Consider the following 22,672-nt stretch of genomic DNA (forward strand, 5'->3'; position numbering starts at 1 on the left):
TCTTAATAGCTTTAATTCCCCAAAACTTGCTTTTTCAAAAATCTAATCTTTGAACTACTATATCCTACTTTTTCTTACTATAGTGGATTCAGATTTCAGTTTTCACACACTTTGGGTGCGCACTATATTTGTAAAACACATTGTGTTTCTGGAAATTATCTGCTTTTTTTCTCCAGGTAATAACCATTCGGTTTTGCAGGCAGGGATGCATTTCTGATCTCGAACAGAATTTAATAAAATAATATTTAGTAACCTCTGACATGACACACATGCTGAAAGGACCCAGAAGAGAGCAAATCTGATAAAACAGGTAGGATAGCTTTGTCAAGGTAAAGCATTGTTGCCATGGTTTAGAACCTGGCTAAGAGACGACAAAGAGCAGGAATAAATCATCAATTTTCAACATGGCAAAAGTTAACAATGAGATTTGTATTAGAACTGGTTTTGTTTTAATATGTTACATGATTTAGGAAGGTGGAGGGTGAACCGATGACAAAAATCTAGGTCAGTCTTCGACTGAGGATCTTCAGAGGGACCTACCAAAGGTAGGTGAATGGACAACCCACTAGAAAATGAAATGCATTACCTAGTATTTATTCAGAGATAGAAGACCAAAAAAAAAAAGAAAGAAAGAAACCTAATGATTCCCTCTCTGAGGAGAAATTGAAAAGATTGTGACTGTTTCATTTAGACAGAAGATGAATAGGAAGGCACATGAGATGGGAGTATGTAAAATAATGAATGGCCTGGGGAAACTGGGTGCTCTTGTTTAACCTTTCATAGAATACAAGGTCAAGGGGCTGTCCAATGAAATTGAAAGGCAGCCAATTTAAAACAAAGGAAATAGTTTTCTACACAATTTCTAATTAGTCTGTGGCTACCTTTACCACAAAATATAATTGAATCTAAGGTTTAGCAAGATTAAAATAAGAAAAGAATTAGACATTTATATTTAAAGGACATTCAGAATTATAGTAGATGTGATATGTCAGATATAAAAAACCATCATGCTTCTGCATTTAAGCCAACCACTAAAGGTATGTCTACTGCATTGTAAACCCAGATTTGTGGGACCTGTGCTTGTGGACTCGTTGTTTCCAAACTCTCCCTTCGGTGTCCACACTGCATTGTAACCCTGGTTTTACAGTTGCTTGATCCAGGTCCCACAACTGTGCTAATTCATCCTTACTGCACTCGCAGACCTTCTGACTCAGGGCTGTGGCATGAGCTGCATCCTCACTCCAAAATGACAGGGCTTAGACTGAAGTTTCAGCAGGACTTGGGCTCTGACCTTGACCCACCCTCTTAGGAGGAAGGGTCTAAGGACCCGGTCCTGAGGGTTTGCTGATCTGCGTCATACTGTTTTGTATGTGGACGGAAGTGGGGCTTGGGGTCAAACCTTAGTCAGAGCCCGGGCTTAGTGTGCAGTGTAGATATACCCTCAGTGTTGGGAATGAGGAAGAAAATTCCCTTATGGGAAAGTTGGTTTGTAACTGTCCATTTTGGGATGACTTACACCTTCCTCTGAAGCAGTTGGTACTGACTGCTGTGAGAAAGAGGATTGTGCAGTAGATGGACCACTGGTCTGATCTGATACTGCATTTCCTACATTCTGGAGTAGTGGAGCATGTTCCTGTGTTTAAAGCAGAGGACTGGGAATGAGGACTTAATTTCTATTTGTCTGTGTTGCGGATGTGCTTTGTGACCTTCTGCAAGTCTCCTTCCCCCCACCTCAGTTTCCCCTTCTATGAAATTGATATAACTCGTGTTGAGGCTTACTAATTTTTGTAAAGCACTCTTGGGTCCATCAGGTATGCAGAAATCCAAAATATTAGTATAATTAAATGTTAGATGTGCAGAGAAACTACTGTGGGTTAGGACCAGTACCTTGTGGCAATACCAAGTTTCCCATCTGGCTACAGTCAAAATTCAGTGCTTCTTGCGCCTTTTAAAAATAAATAAATATAGATGTAGATTGACATGGGTTCAAGAGAGGGTTTTGTCAGTCAGCTTCAAATAGTAAATGCTGAGGCCAGCCCCTTGTTGGTGGAGCTGTCAATACAGAAGTGAGTATTTGACATCCAGCTTGGTTGGTGGCTGGGGATGGAGGATGTTGAGTTTTTCAGAGATCAGGCTGTAAATGAAGTTGTTCTATTGGGTCACTCATCTGATTTACACACAAGCTGTTTCTATTGAAACACCTGAGGCCTTTTGTTCAAGCTTGTGAATAAGCTTTTTTCAGTCCCCAATTGTAATTTAGAGGCTTCGTTTCTTTCAATGGGCAGAAAGCAAGTACAGGAATGACATTTCCCCCCAATATGTGAACCTTTGCTCTTTTAAAGACAAATGCTGATTTAAAAAAAAAAAAAGGAACAGAACTCCAGTGGTAATGTAAATCTTGTTACATACATGAGAAAAATCCTAGCTGACTGGCTCAAAAGTCACAAAAGGAGTTGGTTATTTTCTGTTGTGTACTTCCTCACAGATCAATAATAACTGAGGTCTGGACCAATATTAACGAACTAGTTTGCGTATGTAAATAAGTACATCCTGATTAGCTGCAAGGAGTTCTGTGACACTGATCTCTTAACTTTTCTGGACATAAGAGCTTTATAGATAATAAGAGTAGGTTTTGTTTTCTGTTTTTGTATTGGGATTTAGAATTCTTCCGTATGTTGGAATACTCAAGTATTGTCTGGTAGGTTAAAACAGCAGACTGAGAAATGTGACTTGGGTTTCTATTGCTTGCTGTGATACCTGGTCCATAATTCCTGCTCTCTCTCGACTTAAGTTTGCCTGACAATAAAATAGGTGACACTTTACTATCACACAGGGGGGTTGTGTTTTTAAAGTATACAGATTCTTGAATTCTAGATTCTTTATCAAGTGTAGAATTTATTTATAAAATTGAGGTGAGATTATATTAGGGTAACCAAAACTTTTAAAAAGCACTTTTTCCTAGGTTAAATTCTCCAGTGAATTTGAAAAATATGTGTATATTTGGAGCGGAAGCATAAATTGGAGCAAAATATCCCAAGTGACATGATGTAAACTGGTGATAAGGTTAATTCAAGTGTGGTTTACTATATGGTAACAAATTATGAATTTAGGAGGCTGTCCTCTTTCTGCCCATTTCTGGATTGGTCACATGGCTCCCACATATTAAATTTAGTGCAGGACTTTCCACTCCTCCCAGAGCAGTGAGAAATAGCGGCTCAAAAGGCACCTGCCATTTCACACCGTTACAGCTGTCCCTTCCACTCATATTTTCTCTCATCCCCCTGCTTCTTAAAAAAAAAAAAAAAAAAAAAAAAGGCTTAATATGGCATGGGGGTGTGGAGATGAAGAATATAATGGTGTGAGATTTCCTGTAACTAATCTGTCATATCCTACTGTGTTTGTAACTAGCTGCCCATTTAAAATGCATTGGTATTATACCACCATGCCAGTGATACAATAAACAGCAAGTTCAGGCTCAAAAGTTCTGTAACTGATCAGAACAAGGTTGGTGTCAAAATGCCAGTAATATTTTTAACCTGCCGTGCTAAAGATTTAAAAACTATGGATATCAGAACGAAATAGTTTTAAATATCAGGTTTCAGAGTAGCAGCCGTGTTGGTCTGTATTCGCAAAAAGAAAAGGAGGACTTGTGGACCTTAGAGACTAACAAATTTATTTGAGCATAAGCTTTCATGAGCTACAGCTCACATGCATCCGATGAAGTGAGCTGTAGCTCACGAAAGCTTATGCGCAAATAAATTTGTTTGTCTCTAAGGTGCCACAAGTCCTCCTTTTCTTTTTTTAAATATCAGTGACTACTATTTTCCTTTTTTTGATGGGCTGACCCCCTCTTTTTTATTTTTGTTTTTGATCCATTTGGAAAGGTGAATTATCAGTTTGCTATGGTAACTGTAGTTTAGTTAATGAATAGCAGAGCAAGTAGAAACAGAAAACCTTTGCAAACAGTAACTGAGTTATTATTGTCCTTGGGCCTAGGATCTTCCCCACCCTTTTCCCACTCACTCTGGTGCAAGGGTGGGGTGGGAGTGCATGGAACAAAATCCACAAAATCTTTTCTGTTTCCCTGACACTATCCGATGGAATTTGTTGTTCATTTTTCTGCTTACCTTGTAGAATCTTCCTCTCTGTGGTATATTTGAGAGGTGACTATGCATGGAGGGAGAGAGAACTGATTAATTGGAAAGAAATAACTTTGTTTAGTGCAGTACCACGAAAACTGATGCAAAAAGTTGATTAAATAATTAATTTGTTGGACCATAACCTCTTTTTTTCACTTTTTGCTACTGTGTCGTCTAAGAGTTTCTGAGGAGACAAATCAATCCGTAGTGTTTCTTGAAGCTCTTTCAGTCTTAGAGGCCAGCTGCAACTGTGTTGATGCAATTCAGCTAAGCCGTCAAAGTTCCTGTAATCTGTGCCATCCTGTCTCATACAGTCCCATCTCATAGTTGTCCTTTCTCTGCAGTGCTCTATGCCCAGATCTCTGTGGCTGGGCTGCTCCAGCCTGGCGGACAGCATGCCCTCGCTGCGATGCCTGTATAACCCAGGGACTGGCGCACTCACAGCTTTCCAGGTACTTTCTTTCTCTCTCTCTCTCTCTCTCTCTCACTCTGTGTGCATGTCTGTTTCTTGCTTGCTTACATCCATTTATTCTGCTTCAAACTGTGTGCTTCCTTATGCCATTCAAAACTCCTACAGTCATAAACTCATCTCGTGTAGATTCTGAGTGTATCACTCTGGGGCATTTTCATTGCTTTGTTTTTAATATCATTTTGCCTGAAGTGGTCTGGTACCATCAACTTTTTGCCATTGTTTCTCAGGTCTATCAAAAGCATGCAGCTGAAGTTTAACAAGTGTAACTCGCACACAGTATTCATCACACAGTCTCTGATCTGGGCCTATGTATAGCCAATTGCCTTAATTTTGCTATCAACATTTTTCTTAAAACTGTTAGAAGAATTTGCAATGGGCTGGTGCAGTGGCACTGATAACTGATGCCCTGTGTTCATATTTATTTTGTTAAATTTAATAATGGCAGCCCACGAGCTTCAGTTACAGAAAATTGGAACATAGAAAAGTTAATCAGATGCCACACAAAGCAAGTGGATTTTGCTCTGTACTCTGAAGTTTGGTAGGTTTTGACTCTGAACTCTCAAGGGCAATAATTCCAAGGATGGGAAAGGGTCTACTGCTAGACATGGAGTATTCAAATCTTCAGTTCTGATAGCAAGCCTGTCCCACCCAATCTTAATTGTGTCAATTTGGAGTATAGAGTGAGAGGCAATTCTTGAATAACCACGTCCCAGACCATTCAGGGCTTCAAAATCATTGCCAACACCTTGAATTACAGCTAGACATGAACATGGAGGCAGTGCAGATTGAGCTACACAGGTGTTGTCTTTGTTCTGGGCACTACTGGAAGTTGATAACTGTTTCTGCACTAGCGGAGGCTTCTGCGGTACTTCAGGGGTAGAGCCTTGCAAATCAAGCCTTGGAGGCTCAATGGCATGAATAAAGAAAAGGAGTACTTGTGGCACCTTAGAGACTAACCAATTTATTTGAGCATGAATTGGTTAGTCTCTAAGGTGCCACAAGTACTCCTTTTCTTTTTGCGAATACAGACTAACACGGCTGTTACTCAGAAATGGCATGAATGATTGCTTCAAGGTGCATACTAGAGAGGAATAGCTGCAGTCTGTTATCCTAGGCAGATGTTGGCCACTGGGGCTTTTCCCCAGCAGCCTCTGGGAATCGAAGAGCAATCACTGATCCAGTATGCCCCTCAAGTTGTGAATCATTTTGACAAAAGTCAGTTACCTGCCTTCAAGAGATGGCGTGCAAGAAACCTGCATTTTCCTTTGGATCTGGTTTCCTGCTCCCAGGATTGGCAGGACGAGGGAGTGCTGTGGAGAGATGCTCTCAGTCCCAGGGGCCGCTTAAGTGTCTTACATCATTCTGCAGCAACCCTTCTAGCTGACCTAGCACTAGCATTGATGGACTCTGGAAGGTGTCTTGTCAGCCCTCCTTGGCTGGAACAAGCTTGTTGCAGAGCTTTCGGTGGGGGAGGGGAAGAGAGCTTTTATATCCTTCTAAGAGGACTCTGGAGACACGGGCAGTATTTAGATTCCTACTTCTAATCCTGATTTGCATAATTTGACTGAATCAGATGGGCCTCTTTTTGGGTTTGTGTTGAGGAATAAATATCTGACATGTGTAAGCTCTGCTTTAAGGGCAAGCCCAGATAGTGTGTGCGGTGCAGTTTGCATACGGAAACCGGTACCCCTCTTTCTTCTTGATCTGTTTCCGATAGCACAATATATACTTCTGTTTTTAGAAAAATCATACATTTATGTAGTACCTTTTATCTCAGGATACCCCAAAGCACTTTACAAACTACTGATATTCAAGAATCATTTCACTACTAACAAATTGTATCCCCATCTGAAGCTGAACAAATCAACTGTATAACAGGAACACGGCTGCTACTCTGAAAAGGAACACAACAGTTCAGGTCTGGAAGTGATGATGAATACCGTATCCATTTGAAAGTACAGTGAGAATTTGGGATTTAGCTATACTCAACTCCTGTGAGAAATTTCTGAGGCTATTTAATGACCACGAGTGATGGGGAACTCTGCCTCACGTGCCATCCGAAACACCTCTCCAGCAGCACAGTATCCATGCTGGGGCATTGATTCTGTACTCACTGAGGGGAGAAACTTTGAACATCCAGCACCAGTTTCTGCAGCATTTGCATTTGTCTTTAACCCAATCAGTTTTTGAATAGACTTTGACCTTTATTAGCTTGCAAGGTCTGATGAGGTTTCTTCCTTAGGTTGCTGTCTATTTTGTTGCAGTAATCTGAGTGGGTGTGGGGTTGTAACACGTCAGTGACTAGGATATCGAGAGATATTTCCGCCTTTTTTGGTGCTATAAGAATTTTCAATGTAGCATTTTAAGATCTGTTTTTGTAGCCCAGCAAATTTTCTCATATTAAGCTACTTTTTTTTTCTTTTTTTTCTTTTTTGTTTTTTTTTTTGTTTTAGCAAGCTTGAAGTAACTGGAGAAGAATATCAATTTTCTTTGCTTGTGGCAAGAAAGAAGATGCCATCTGGAATGCCACTTAGTCACTGCTGAATTTGTCTAGTTATTTACATGCTTTGCCATGAGATGCTCAGACAGAAATGGCAGAACAGGCACTTTCTGAATAGTTCAGCTAACAACCTGCTGACACCTCATGGGAAGCGTTGGCAAATATTCGAGTTAGAGAACTCTCTTGTTACGTCAGATGACATCCAAGTTTCTCTTCCTGTGTTTGTTTTACTATCAGAAACATTTGTTTGAGAACAGGCTCGTACAGGCCCTCGATTCAATTTGACAACGCTTTGTGACATCACAACAGGGAGCAGCAACGTCAAAACTGGAGTTCTGACTTTGCATGGGGGATTAAGCAGCAGGAGCGATATATTTCTCTAGTGCCTCTTATCTCAGAAGATCCCAATGTGCTCACAAACCATGATTGACCATATAAGTGAAAAGCAACCAGCTCTTGATGGAGAGCAACAGCAAACTGGTACATGACATGCTGCACAGCAGTGTGGGTAGGAGATGAAGACGAAATTTTAGCATAGGATGACAAAATGACTGATCCCCTACTCTTAAGAGCAAAACTACCATCAGGCCTTTAATGTTCATGAAGAACATGCCATTCCAAACTGATGGCAAATTTTAGCCCACTGTGACCCTCCTAAGCAACAGAAATCCTGTTTACATGTAGATGTTCTTCATAATAAAAATAGTCACATGCAGAGTTGTCTCTGAAACTGAATATTTTTAAGTTTCCAGGACACACACCAGAAGGTGTATTTATATTCTAGTGAAATTTTTCACTTTGAATAAAATTGTTTACTTCCCCTATCATAAAATACTTGCCGGAAAAGGAAGGATGCAAATTCAGAAATCAGCATATGTCATATTTAAGAGCCCTACCTGACTGTGAACCATGACTTACAGTTAAACTTGGTGTTAAAACACAAGAGTGCAGTGAAAATGGAATGTGTCTCAAGACATCCAAGGTTGCAAGGTCTGAATGTGTAAAAAGTTAAAGTAGTCTGGGTTTTCTGCCTTATTATTTGGGTAACAGACGTTTGGTGGTAATAGGATTTAGCACACATCTAGTGATGGTCATCTGTAGATCTCCAAGTGCTTCACAAAGGTGGGCAAGTGTGATTATTCCCACTGTACAGGTGAGGAAACTGAGCAGTGAGTTTAAATGACTTACCCAAGCTCACACAATAAGTCTGTGGCAGAAGATTTCCACACAAGTGCCACATCAGATATAGACTGTAAACTCTTTGGGGCAGGGACCATGTCTTTGTTGTAAGGTGCCTGGCAAAAGTTTGGGTGCTCAAAAAGAAGACAAAACAAAATAAAGCCAGGAACAGCACTGTCAGTTGTAGGCTGCCAGTTCTGAGATCCAATAGTATGGTGATGGGTAGCATAGAAAACAGAGAAGGGTTAGATTCCCCATGGTAGAGTCAGAAGCATCCTGTTGGGTGAAGGGGAGGATTGAGACACTGTAGTCTTTCTAGACTGCTTTACAGAGTATTTCATATAAATTCCCACAATCTGCTATAGTTGTGGCAGGTTGAATCGAGTACTTGAGCATGAAGCAGTACACACAGAACGTCACTTCCACAGGCTGTAGCTCCTTATTAAAGATGAAGGTGGTTGTGATCTGTGCAGTTTTGTGCAAATTAGTGTGACCACCTTATTGATGACAGAGGGTGCTGTCTTTTGATTGGGCAAAGCCCTTAGAATGAAGTATACGCGAGAGTAATTTTAACGTTAGCAGATCGGACAGGGTTAAGTTGCTGATGGCATATGTGCACCTTGTCTTCTGATAGAGGTCATTTTTTGGAGAAGGGTGAGGGATAAAGATACGGGATGATTGAGATGCATGGGCCACAACCCAGTACACACAGGCAGCAAAGAGAAAGGGGCAGCTGTTTTTGTTTTGTTTTGTTTTGTTTTTTTGCTTGCTTTCCACTTTTCACCATGGCTGATATTGGTATATATGAAGTGATTTTTCTTAAGAGGGGCATTGTCAGTAATTTATATCCGATGTTCAGCTTTCTTTGTAAATTTCAAAGCAAGTTTCCTTCGGACTATTCACAGGTTTTGTTTAAAAAGTTGAGTTTTTCATTACTGAAAATTACTGTGTATATATAAATCTGAGAGGGTATAATGACGATATTATTGATGGCCTTAAGGTAAGTAACCCCTACAAAGCAAGCTGTGCATGCTTTCCAGTCATTGTGTTGGGTGCAGATGTCTCTTACAATTTGTCTAAATGAATTATTCAGCCCTGAAAAGAGCAATTATTAGTATGATAGTTTTTGTGTCTAACTGGAGGTGAAATACACTGCGTGGTCAAGAGATTCCATCGGCACAGAGAAATAGCTGCACTTGACCGACTCCTGCTTTGCATTTCCTGCTCTGGTTCTGTTCCAGTGGCCCTGTGAAATGTGCCTGCAGGCTATTTACAGTGAGATTATAAAAGTGAATCATAATTTTGGTGACTAAGATCCAGAGCATGTGGCTCCGGCACCCCCCAGCTGGTGGCAGGCTCACCCCTGTTTATGAATGTAGTTAGGTGGCCCCCAACTGTTTACAAGACAGCAGAGGTGAGATTTTTGATTGACAAGTCAGAAATGCATTAGATCATTCCCTCTGCCAGTCTCTGGTTCATGCTGTTAAAAATGTCAGCCTCTCCAAGTTTGAATGGCAGCCCGAGGGCCTCAGAAGCTTTTTGTTTTCTGAGATGGAAACACAAATTGGATGTGTGCCTGAGCGCTTCATCCTGGGCTGTAATTTCATCTTTTAGCTAAGAACCACAAGGTACATGAGCAAAGCACCCTGTAAACAATAATACTGGGGAAAAAAATAAACAAGGTCGTGTTTCTGGTACGTTGATCCACCAGTGTCCTGACCTCTATCACGTTGAACATCTCCACTCTGATTGCTGTTCCCTTTGGCATTACAATGAGAGGGAGAGAGACTGACAGAGGAGGCAAAGATTTAAAGTTGCAGTGTTGCAGTTCCTTGTATTGGCTATGAAATATTGAACTGCCACAATGTGACGCTTGGATTTTTAAGCAAAGTTTCTTATATGAGATGTTCAGAGTCCACTCCTCCTGCTTCCTTCACCCTGGCTCATTGATAAGCAGGGCCCTACCAAATTCATGGCCATGAAGAATGCTTCACGAACCGTGAAATCTGGTTTTCCCCTGTGAAATCTGGTCTTTTGTGTGCTTTTACTTTATACTATACAGATTTCACAGGGGGAGACCAGTGTTTCTCAAATTTGGGGTCCTGACCCAAAAAGGAGTTTTGGGGCGGGGATTCAGGTTATTTTAGGGGGGTTGGGGTATTGCCACTCTTACTTCTGCACTGCCTTCAGAACTGGGCATCTGGAGAGCGGCGGCTGCTGACCGAGGGCCCAGCTCTACAGGCCGCAGCGCAGAAGTAAGGGTCGCAATGCCAGACCAGGTCATCCTTAGTTCTGTGCTGCTGCGGGTGGTGGCTCTGCCTTTAGAGCTGGGCTCCCAGCCAGCAGCCGTAGCTCTCCAGCTGCCCAGCTCTGAAGGTAGCAGCACATAAGTAAGGGTAGCAGTACCACAAACCCCCCTAAAATAACCTTGCGACCCCCGCCCCAACTCTTTTTTGGGACAGGACCCTTACAATTACAACACTGTGAAATTTCAGATTTAAATAGCTGAAATCATGAAATTTACGATTTTTAAATCCTATGACCATGAAATTGACCAAAATGGACCCTGAATTTGGTAGGGCCCTGTTGATAAGATTGAAAGCAATAGCAATTAAATGCATGAAAGGGAATAAGAGAAATGACAGAACTGCAACCAAATTACCTGCTTGATATTTAGTGGTGTGACAGAGTTAGAGGTTCAGGAGTCCAAAGTCCAGTGGAGTGAGATGCGTGTGCACCCTAGTCTGTGATTTTTAAATGGAGGGATGCTGCAGAGCTAGTCTAGCTGTGTGTGTCTGTGTGTTGTTGAGCTTTGGTAAACAGATACAGTGCTATAGGGCAGTGCACACAACAAAAAATATGAGAGAACCTACTTATCACCCTGTTGCTTTAGTGACCTTGCCATCTAGCCGGTTCTTTAGATCCTCAGAACCAGTGCTCCATGGTCTCTGTCATTCCATGGCTGGGGAATCTACTACAGAATCCGCTCTCTGCTGCAGAATTGTGCTCTAGGATCTAAGCTTCCATTTTAAAAAAATTGTTTCCGGTCTGTGTGATTGCAAAGGAAGCGTTCCAAACATGGCAGTGGATGAGTAAGTGGTGTGGCTTTTCCTGTTAAAAATGCTATTACGAGGGTGAATTACAATTTAATAACCGGAAAGCTGTTTCTTTTCCACCTAAATGTCTAACGTTTGTAACTGTTGAAAATATAAATATCTGTTTCAGCTCTCCAGCTGAAGGCCTGGTCTCCACTAGGGGATTGTCCACACTGGCCATTTACAGCACTGCAGCTTTCTCGCTCAGGGATGTGAAAGAACCACCCCACCCCACCCCACCCCACCCCACCCCCCCCAGTGTCGACCAGCCCAAGGAAATCCGATCAGTAGAGCTGCATCGCTCAGAGCTGTGAAAAATCCGTACCCATGAGTGATGCAGCTACACTGACCTAACCCCTGGTGTAGACAGTGAGTGGAATCACAGAGTTCACTGGGGCACTTCCCGTGGCTTTAACGGTTTGATTTGGCCACACGCTCCAGCTCGTCCTTGATAACGTAGGAGTTAGAGGAGCCCTTGGCAGCGTTGATGAGTTTGTTGGCCAGGCACTCGGCGACGGTCTTGATGTTGCAGAAGGCGGCCTCGCAGGCCCCAGGGCACAGCAGCCAGACGGCCTGGTTGACACGGCACAGCGGGGACACGTCCACGGCCTGTCTCCGGACAGTGCTGGTGCGGCCGATGCGGGTCAAGTCCATCCTGGGCCCACTGTTGATGATGTCGTTGACCGGGACCTGCAGGGGGTTCTCCCCGGTGAGCAGGTGGATGATCTCAAAGGCATGCTTGATGATGCGCACGGTCATGAGCTTCTTGCCGTTGTTGCGGCCATGCATCATCATGGAGTTGGTGAGGCACTCCACGATGGGGCACTGGGCCTTCCAGAAGCGCTTGGCTGCGTAGCTGTGGGGCAGGTACTTGGCCTACTTCTCCTTCACTGCTATGTAATCCTGAAGGGAGATGTCCTTGATCTGAATGTCATCCGTGCTCCATTTCCCAAAGAGCTTGATGTCAGGGGTCTCCGCCACAGCGGGCACAGTCTCCCATTCGGTCATTATGGTGGCAGCTCCAGTGGCATGCTGCCTCTTGGGGAGGTGGATTACCTATGCCTGTGGGCGAACCCTCCCGTCAGCGTAGGTAGTGTCTTCACTGAAGCGCTGCAGCTGCAGCCGTTTATGTGTAGACAAGCCCTAAGTAGCAAAAAGAGTGGTACAACAGAGCCTACACCATTCAACTGTTCGCCCCAGCATACAACAATCAATGTGATCATTAGCATAAAAATGCATTGTCACCACTAAGCTGCCACTGCTTCAACTCCGCATTAATGATCTCGTGTTACTGTGTCCAACCCGGTGCTGTTCCTGGTAAGCAGAGTGGTGAGGTCTAGTGAAGCAGCATTGGTTTGTTGATCAATTTAAAAAAAACCCAAAAACCGTTCTGCCAGCCAAGCCTGGATTTTCTTCCCTCCCCTGTTAGAAGTCAGAAAGGTGTATAAAGCTGTTTTGACAAATGGCATACGTAGTGCCACACTGAAGGGATACAGGTATTTTTAAAGCTAGCTCCAGTTCTTGAGGATTGTGAACATCTGCTTAGAGGTAGTGTAGAGCTCCACAATGCACTAATTGAATTACTCTTTTCTGGAGTTGCAGACTGCACTAATTGAATTACAATCAGCTATTGTGTGTGTGTGTGTGTGTGTGTGTGTGTGTGTGTTGAAATGAGCAGAGCGGAAGCCTTGGGGAGCAGGAAGGTAGTGGGAGACATGACAGATCATGTGTACTGTGCTGCTATCTAATGGCTACTTGTGGTACTGCATGGTCTCAAGGGAAGAGACAGTATTTCAGTCCTTTGCATAACCTAAGGCTAAACTCATCCAATTTAATTCTGGTGGTCCCAGGACATTTTTTTAAAGCTTTAAATAATGGCAAGAAGGAAGGAAGTTTCATTCACTAGAATTTCTAGTTAACAATTTGTTTTTTAAAAAGCTTTAAAATAACTTAATTTTAATAGATACATAAGATTGAGGTTCCAAATATTTTTAACATAGGTCTTATTTAATATCAGTCTTTTTGCAGTGCCTCTAATGGCAACTTTAGTGTCCCGTATTGGGGGAAAGAGTGGATTAAGTATGCTGCATCAAAATCCCTCTTTTAAACTTTAATGCCTGCCTGCATCTATATATTCCTGGTGAAGTTAGTACCAGGATAGACTATTGTAAATCACAGGGCTTTGCTATAATTTTGTGTTTGAAGAACTCTATGGGAAGGGCTTAAAATGTAGCCAGTTCCACAAGATCAGGTTCTATAAATCTCTGCTGAACTGGCAAAGAGTTAAAGAATATAATTTTACCACAAACCTGGGAAAGTTTTGAAACAGTGAAAAGTGCAATAAACCTTTCTCATCCAGTCTTGTAAGTCTCTGTTAGTCACAATTCAGTGATTCATGTAAAACAAATATCATGCATTCATAATCCCAAGGAAGAGGAACTTCAATGCAAACACATGTAGGAGAACAGAACAAGGGCTGTCCTTTTGTAAAGCAGGAATTTAACTAGGCACATACCAGTTTGAAAAAAAGCCCTAAAGAGAAATGTGCTTGCAGAATCCTAAAATACAGAGGTAGAAGGGAGACTTAAGTCACATTTTTGTCAATTTCTCTTCTATTGAAAAGTTGTTCCCCGCAGCATATGAAAACTTCCTGGTTTATGTACAAAAACAATCAAATGTTCTATTCTTCATGCTCTTTACTATTATGAGAACCCAGCAGCTAGATACAATACCTCACTAATAGATACCTGACTAATTTCCACTATTCTGTTTCCGCCTGTTCTCACAAAATAATTTCTCACGAGAGATCTAATAGCAGAGATAGCACTGTAGTGAGGTCTCGTTAGTAAGACTTCATTACTTTTCGAAAGATGCTAATGTAACTTGCTAGAATGCTATTTAGTGTAACTAAAACTAAACGACACTTGTCAGAATAAACAAACACCATATACAGCGATATGTGAGATCTTTTTCTATTGCATTTGTTCACTTACTTGCGATCTCTTAATATCTGGTCACCTAATGTGAATCAGCAGGGTTCCACTGTATGTGCAACTACTGTGATGTCCCCGGTTTCATTGAGATCTGCAAAAAGACAAAAGAATTCTGCAGACTAATATTTTGTATTAAATGCCACTTTTTGAGGAGGTGTTAACCAAATCAGTCTGCAGAATTTATTTTGGTTTATAGTTGCTTCTCTTTAACATGGTATCAGATTGTCTACCTTCTTGGGTTCCTTTTGTGAAATAGTCAAGGAGACTGTTTCCAGGAGACATTGCCAATCAAATGTTCAGATAATTAATTGCAGTCCTAATGTTCTTGTCCAAATGTTACATTGGGTGGGGGTTATTTTTAAATGATTGTCAGTGTAATTTGGCACCATTGTCAAACGTTCTTTGACTCTGTCTGTGAACACCGCAGTCATCAAGCCAGCCACATACATGCAGCTTTGTAGAATAGAACTTGAGATCTAGGTCTCCTGAAACACAGCTATATATCCAGTAACCAAAAGGAGGATATCTCTTAGTCCAGCCAATGAAAGGAACCAATAAACGTAGGAACATGTCTGGTATCTCACAAGTGTATGCTTTGCACTCCGATAGCACTTTAGAAGTGATGAATTAAGTCTACAGTGACCCCATGAAGTAGGCGATACATGTTTGTCCGTGCCATACTCTCACAATACCTTTCCTTGTCAAGTTTTAGAAAAATAACGCATTGCTGTTTTGGATTGTTCATAATAAAAATCCTTATGCTCAGCGAACCCCTTCTTACAGTGCCTCCTGTTGGGAGAGCCTGGAATTGGAGGCTTTTTTACAGAGTGTGAGTCACCTTCACGTGGCGTAAGAGTGAGCTCAGTGCTGCTTTAGGAAGCTGTAAGTGGGAATGAATCCATTCCATACAGTGTATAAAGCGCTTTTTTAAAACAATCTATTTCTAGAACCTAAATTGTCCTGGGACCAGCTCTTGATATAAAAATTCACAGAAACCTGTTTTTCAGAGTGTGGTAACTTCTTGCCATAGTGCTGTAGTGTTAGAATTCACATTGGCCAGGTTGTTCTGTAAATTAAACACTGACAGCTCCCCTCAGGGGAACAGCCAATGTATTTATGATGATGTGCTGATTACACAAAATACACTGCAAGCAGAAAACAGCTGCAGAGAACAAACCTCTTAAAAGAATACAATTACAAATAGCACCCTCAGTATTTCTAGTGGTGAGAGTAAAATACAGCATGCTAATGGAGGTTTTCTAGTCTGCTTCAAAAGAAGAAAAGGACTATATGAAGGAAAGGAGCTACATGCAGTGCCTATATAGAATGGTATATAATCCTGTTCCTGAAAGCGAGGGTCAAGAAAATACCGCAGGGCCTTGTCTACTGTAGACATCTCTTCTTAAAACGTCTTTCTATTGTAGCTCCACCAGCATTGGCAACAGTGGGAGCACTAGTGTAGGCCAGCTGCCAGCATTTTAACCACCACCACAACCCTGTTCCGAATGGCTCTAAGCAATGTGGTGGTTAAAATGCCAGCAGATGGTCCACACTAGCACTCTGACCATGGCTAACACCAGAAGAGCTGTGACTGTGGGAAACTTCATGGAAAAGAAAGTCTTAGTTCAAAAATAACTGACCCTGATTTTATGGCTAATTGTTTTTTATATGTTTTGGGAGACTCAGTGGGAACGAAAGAGGTGTGTTCTCTTCTGTCTCTACGTTGCAGATTTAAATTGTTCTGTTCTAGATGGCTGGGGAGTTTGTGTTTTATTTTTTCACCACTCAGAGATGTGGTAGGCACCTCCCCTGTAGGCAAGGCCTTTGGGCGGAGAGCTTACCATCCAATTTAGATATGACAGAATCAAGGCTGCAACAAAACCATGTGGGGAGGATGGTAGAGGAAGAACTTGGGATTATTCTGCTTAGAAAGCTGATGGGAGTTAGAAGAGGTTACTCTGAAGCGACTGTGGTGCATCGGCAGAGTTGTGTAGGGGGAACAAAGGATGAAGATAGCGGGGGTGCTGTGTCAGTACCTATGTGCAATAGAGAAGTTGTGGAACGGCTGATGCAGCCAGATTGTGTTAGGGTTTGTCCAAGTTAACAGAACATGGCTGTAGAATATATTTAGGACCTGCATCTATGAAACATGTTTCAAACACCAGGCACATGGTCTTCTGTTTACAGCCCTAGAAAATGTGTTGAACTTTCAGTGTATAAATCTGTTTTTACATCTAGCTAAGGAAACAACATTGGGATTCTGTGATGAGGAGCACTTCAGTTCACTTGCCTAAAACAAAGAATCAGTTCTTCCATCTGCAGATCCCTAGCATGTACTAATCAACTCTTATACATCTGTCCATCTCTTTTAACTCAGTTTTGAGCCTCCCTGCATTGTGCTGCTCTGCTGACATCTATCCCATGTGGCAAAAGGGAGTTTTGTATAATCACCCCACTTTAATCAATAGAATAATTGATAAACCAGATAAGATTTAAACTGATTACCTCCCGAGTAGAACTCCCCAGGGGCCTTGGACTCTCTTAATTTTGACATGTGTGTTGTGTACCCTGCGGATGAAGTGCAGTTTGAATTATCTGTTTTTATTTGCTTAATGATGGGGAGGGTGTTAAAGTCAAATGTTTAATTAACCCAGCAATGGGCTGCCCTGTCACTTACACACACATCCAGCTGATTGAGATATCTCACCAAGAATACTGAATAGGAATGATAATGTGGCACTGAGACGGAAGATTGCTTTTTCAATCCATTTGCTGGGTCACTGCTTTGAATGTCTTATTGGATGAAAGGCATTCAGCCTGGAAAAAAATCAGCATTTAAGTACATTTTGTTTCCTGGCCCCCTCCCCACCAAGAAGTTAACTAAAACAGATATGTTGTAGGTTTAATAAGCCATTCATGTCCTAGCAAAAGGCTGGGAAGAGTGGATCTCAATAGCCAGTGGCTTAGAGCTGTATAATTTCCTTTAAAAACTAGCCCCAAGGTATCTAAATATGAGCTATTATATACACACACCCTTACCCTTCATTCTTTGGTTGCTCGATTACTCACCTCATTTTATAGTTACTGCAGCAGTGGCATCTCTTCGTCCCCAGTCAGCGTATCTTTGAACGCCCCCTCCAGAGAGAGCTGTTTCAATGTTGGATTTTTTTATAGCCTAACCCAGTAGTAGGGTTTTAAATTTAAAAGTGTTCTATAGGGGTGTTTCATTATTTTGTGCATATTTTGTTACGTCAAAGCATCAGAATAGCCCATGGGCTTTGCTCCTTGTGTTGCAGCCATTGTTCCAGCACAATGATACGGGCCAGCCAGATTTATACAAACGATCTCTAGTCCCGCACCCTCATTTTCCATTGTTTCATTAGAAGGGGTACTTTAGTTGCTTGCTATTGCTCCGAAGACTGAGGCACATTTAGACACATGCATCCTTACAATGAGTTTGTCCTTGGTAGTGTGTAGAAATGAATACATAATAATGTACTAGAAGTTAGCTGAGTTTGACCCGTAGTCCAAAGTTAGATGGACCTCTTATGTCCATCTTAGCAAATATAACTTTGTTACTCTTGGTTATCACTGGGAAGGAAGTACATTTAGAGTAGAGAACCACTTTTACTTAATCAAATATTTCCAGGAAGGGATGTGGTCTAAGGGAGCAGAGCCAGGGAGTCAGGTGTTCGGGGCTTTGTACCTTTCCCACCACTAGCTTGCATTTCAGCCTTGAGCAAGTCACTTCTCTCTTTCAAGGGACAACATGAATGAAGGTGTGAAGTTGAGCATAGGGGGAGAAAATCAGAGCAGAGACTAAAAAAGGGGTAAGATTATAGAGGGGTGTAAGGTGAGGGTGAGGAGCTTGAAGCTCCTGCTTTTGGATTTAAGGAGCCAGTCAAAGGGTTTGAGGAGAAGAGAAGACTAGTAGCATTTTTGGTCTCTATTTTGGGGAGAGCTGGGAGTGGGGAGACTAAAATCAAAATAAAAAAGGCCGGAGACAGTCATGGTGTGACAGGACTTTTAGTATTGGGACAAGTGAGGCTGTATTTTTTCCTTGCTGAGGGCTTTTGCTGTAAGAAGTTAGGGCTGGTCTACATTTGAAAAATAGATCAGCCTAGCTACATCGCTCAAGGATGTGAAAAATCCACACCTCTGAGCAACGTCCTTAAGCCGACCTAAGTCCCCATTTAGACAGCACTAGGTAAATGGAAACTCCCGCCCCTCGTGGAGGTGGATTTACTACCGCAATGGGAGAACCCCTCCTATTGCTGTAGTAAGTGTCTACATGAAGCACTGCTGTCGTGTTTTAAGTGTAGAGTCGTTGTAATGTAGAGTTGCTGTCATGTTTTAAGTGTAGACATACCCTTAGAAAGCAGTGCTTCAGCAAAGGACACAGAATCTACCGTGAAACTAGCCAACCTTACAGTCCATTTATCAAAGCACTTGCAGTTCCCATGCAGATGAAGCCATAATAAATATTGAGCGAAGAAAGTTAACCTGTGTCTAGAGAATTTTAATAAATAAAAAGTTCAAAAAAAAAAACCTCTCCCCAGACCTGTTGGCTCTTGCTAACTCTTGTTAGTACTAGAAATATGTTTTTGACACCTCTTTGGGATGTTAGCTTATGTGCACAATCTTTAACGTCTGACTGTGATATTTTTCCCCCCATGTGGGGAAAATCAAGAAAGCAGCTGGTTCAAGAATAGATAAGCACTAGTAAAAGCTTTGATTCATATATATATAAAAAAAAAAAAAACCAACAGAATGAAAGTGACTAATGCTAAAATTTGGTGTTTCACATGCTGAAATTCAGTGTTAAAAATGCATTTTTGTGTTCATCAAATGAAGGAATGCAGTAAAGCAAACCAGTGAGGAACAGGGCCAAATCATTTGATTCCCCCTCCCCTTTTGAAGTGCATCTGTTTCTTGATAAATCTGCCTCCATGAATCGTGCGTGGCAATATTTTCCAATCTTAAAGACAGATTAACTAAAGCTGAAATCGATGGTGGGAGATATTAACAGAAATTTGAAAGATCAGGGAAATCGTTACGGGTGTCTTAGAGAGTGGGGACAAAGCCGATTTGTTGGGGGGTGGGAAGGGGAGGCAAGTGCACATAAGACACTGGAGTGAGACTGACCAAAGCAGAGGGTGACTGCATGGTACAAAAATACTCTCAAGGCCAGTCCTTGATAAGTTCACTTGTGTGGTCTTCAGAAGTTCACCCTATATTATTGCTAGCATGAGTTGAATTGGTGTGCGTGCATGTGTGTGTACACACACACACACACACACACACACATACATATGCGCGTGCACTTTGGAAACATGGGCTTTTGGATCCTAAAAAGATGTAGATTGTCTTGATATACCATAAAAAACTTGAAATATGAAATGCAAACTGTAAATACCACACTTACACCTGCCAAGGTGCTAATTGATTTTATCATTCAGGAAAGAGATTCTAAAGCAGACCCTGGCTGAGCAGGGGGTGTCAACATGAACCCTTAAGGTTTCTTTTGCTCTAACTTTGTTATGAAGAATGGGGAAGTAGCGCTGCCTAATGTAGATGTCTGGGAGTTACAAAAATAACCAGATGTCCTGATTAGCAGAAGCAAATGTTCTTTCCTTAATCCCTTAAAATTATATTCAAAGGCTGTCCGGATGTAATGCTTGTTTAAATAAGGCACCAACAAAAATTGGAATATAAAGGGCCTTTGGCCAACTGGCTTGAAGGCTTGAATATTAAAAACAAATTTACCACTGTTGACTCTCTTAAATTCATACAACAGAAATGTGAAGCTGCTTCCCAGGGAACATGGAAAGAGTGTTCTCATTAGCCATATTTTCACTCTCTGTTTTGAGAAATTTCTGGTTAAGCAGAGCTAGCTATTTAAATTCCCATGAATGGTGTGTTCCCACCACCTGGATCCCTGTTTATGTTAAAACAAACTTAATATTGTTGAAACTATTTCATTGTTTCATAATATCTTTGAATAATATTTGCACCGGCTTTTAAAGATCTATGTGTTACATCAAATTCTCTATTCTGCTGGTAGTGTTAAGACATCCCACAACTTTACCTTCATCTTTCTAATAAATTAATAACTGATTTAATTAAAATAATAACTTGGTCTGAAAATTCTCCTTCATTTCTCGAAGTTTTGATATGTCATGTTGCTGTGGGAAGACATTCATTCCAATCTGGCATTTATTGGGTTGAATACAAAGCAAGGAAAACCATATATAGAGTCCACTTCTGTGTATTTGAAGGGTAGAATTGTATCAAATTTTTCAACAATTTTTTGGGTAATTTTGTATGTGGAATGTATTCTAAGTGCAGGCTGAACTTTGTTTATACTTTCCTACCTTTAATTGCTAAATTGCTCAAACCTTTGATTGAAAAATTGTTTGTATTATGATAGCATCTAAGGGACCCTCCCCAGTCATGGATCAGGGCCCTGTTGTGCGAGGTGCTGTACAAATACACAAACTGTCCCTTCTCCTGAAGAGTTTACAGTCTAAGAAATCAAACACCTCACTCTGAGCCCGCTTGTGTGTGGGGGGGGTGGAGGGTGAGAAAACCTGGATTTGTGCTGGAAATGGCCCAACTTGATGATCACTTTAGATAAGCTATTACCAGCAGGACAGTGAGGTGGGAGGAGGTATTGTTTTATGATCTCTGTGTGTATATAAAGTCTGCTGCAGTTTCCATGGTATGCATCCAATGAAGTGAGCTGTAGCTCACGAAAGCTCATGCTCAAATAAATTGGTTAGTCTCTAAGGTGCCACAAGTACTCCTTTTCTTTTTTCTTTTCGCTTAACTTGTGTCTTTCTCTCTGACATTAATGGCTGCAAAAGAGGGGAATGAAAGCATCAATTTGCCCCCACATCCTACTTCTCCTCCCTGTATCTCCTTCCTTCTAATAATTAAACCTAAGCCCCTTTCAAAAATACCACTTAACTTTAAACTTTCAAGAGCAAGGAAACTTAGTTCAGTCATTCCATGCTTAAGTCACCCCCTTGTGCCTACATACTGCAATACTGTGTTTTCAAAGAGGATCTCATAGCAATGAATGTTCAGAGCTGCAAGTGCCAAAGACGGCTGAGGTATAATCCGTACCTCTGCATTTTCATTGTTGTAGATCTCCCTGTGTGTTGCAGTTGTCATTTGTTTTATTTACTGACCATGTAGCGGGTATGACTTTCAAACTTGCCCTTTTCATACTTGTTTTCCTCACAGTAACTTAGTTCACTTTAAGGACTTGCTTTACGTTGGGTAGTGACTAGTCAAATAAGTGTGAATCTGAGCATGTGTGCCACTCAGGAACAGCTCAAAATGTGTTAACTGGGTGTTCAGGCTATAATTTTAAAATGAAAATATTGCTTGAAGTCTGAGGATGCCTGTGCCAGGTTTCATCCTAGCACTGTTTGAAATGGCTGAGATGTTTATAAACTGACACACAGCATTTATAAAATCAGGATGCTGACAGTCCCTTAACAATAACCATGCTCTTGAACTCATCTATCACTTACAAAGGTTATTGGAAAGGGAATGTAGGGCCTTTGCTATCACTTATTCCTCTTCCTCCCTCTTTTTAAATCCATATTCTGGCTGGCAGAGGCACAAAATAATTCAGGCCAGTTTTTCCATCTCTTCCATCATTTCACCTATTCCCACAGGCTGATGCAAACTAGGAAAAATCCTATTTTCTGGCATCATGGGACAACCAAAAATCCAGATTGAACAAGTGAAACTTCCTGTCTGCCAGGCGAGCTGCTGGCCTGAATTTGAACAGAAAACAATATGCACTGACTGGCAAATATAACCTGGGGCTGGATGGGAAAATGGGTCGTCATCTTCATTTTCCTTGTAAATTACACCAATCAGCAGACAGAATGCTGATGTATTCACCTTGTTAAAGTGTTCCCTCTTGATTAACCCAAGTGCAGTGTGGGGTGATTGGATAAGAGTACTCATAGCTAAGTATGCACATTCCCCAAAGTGCATTATTGGGCTCAACTACTGTTTGATGACCTTTACAAGGAACCAGAAACAGGTGGTCAGCTTTCACTTTCAGTCTCTGGTCACTCAATTTAACTATGAGTAAGGATATGTTTTAATCATGGGTATTTTCAGTAAAAGTCATGGACAGGTCACGGACAGTAAACAAAAATTCACGGCCCTTGACCTGTCCATGATTTGTACTATATATCCCTGACTAGAACTTGGGCCGGGGGGGGTGAGGCCCGGGACCCCCGCAGGTGCTGGGGTGGGAGCCTGGGACC

The 22,672-nt window shown here is 41.6% G+C and overlaps 1 protein-coding gene and 1 pseudogene across 1 annotated transcript in view; one reads left to right on the plus strand and one right to left on the minus strand.

Moving 5' to 3' along the window:
- The window catches only part of BTRC (beta-transducin repeat containing E3 ubiquitin protein ligase), a 176,696-nt gene that overhangs the window by 51,220 nt on the left and 102,804 nt on the right, over nucleotides 1-22,672 (plus strand). Inside the window, 1 exon segment of the mRNA XM_048859264.2 lies at nucleotides 4,484-4,591. Within this exon segment, the coding sequence (XP_048715221.1) occupies nucleotides 4,484-4,591 (108 nt within the window).
- LOC125640566 (small ribosomal subunit protein uS7-like) lies at nucleotides 11,797-12,404 on the minus strand (annotated as a pseudogene).

Source organism: Caretta caretta, chromosome 7 (assembly GCF_965140235.1).
Source record: "Caretta caretta isolate rCarCar2 chromosome 7, rCarCar1.hap1, whole genome shotgun sequence".
NCBI classification, from domain to species: Eukaryota; Metazoa; Chordata; order Testudines; family Cheloniidae; genus Caretta; species Caretta caretta.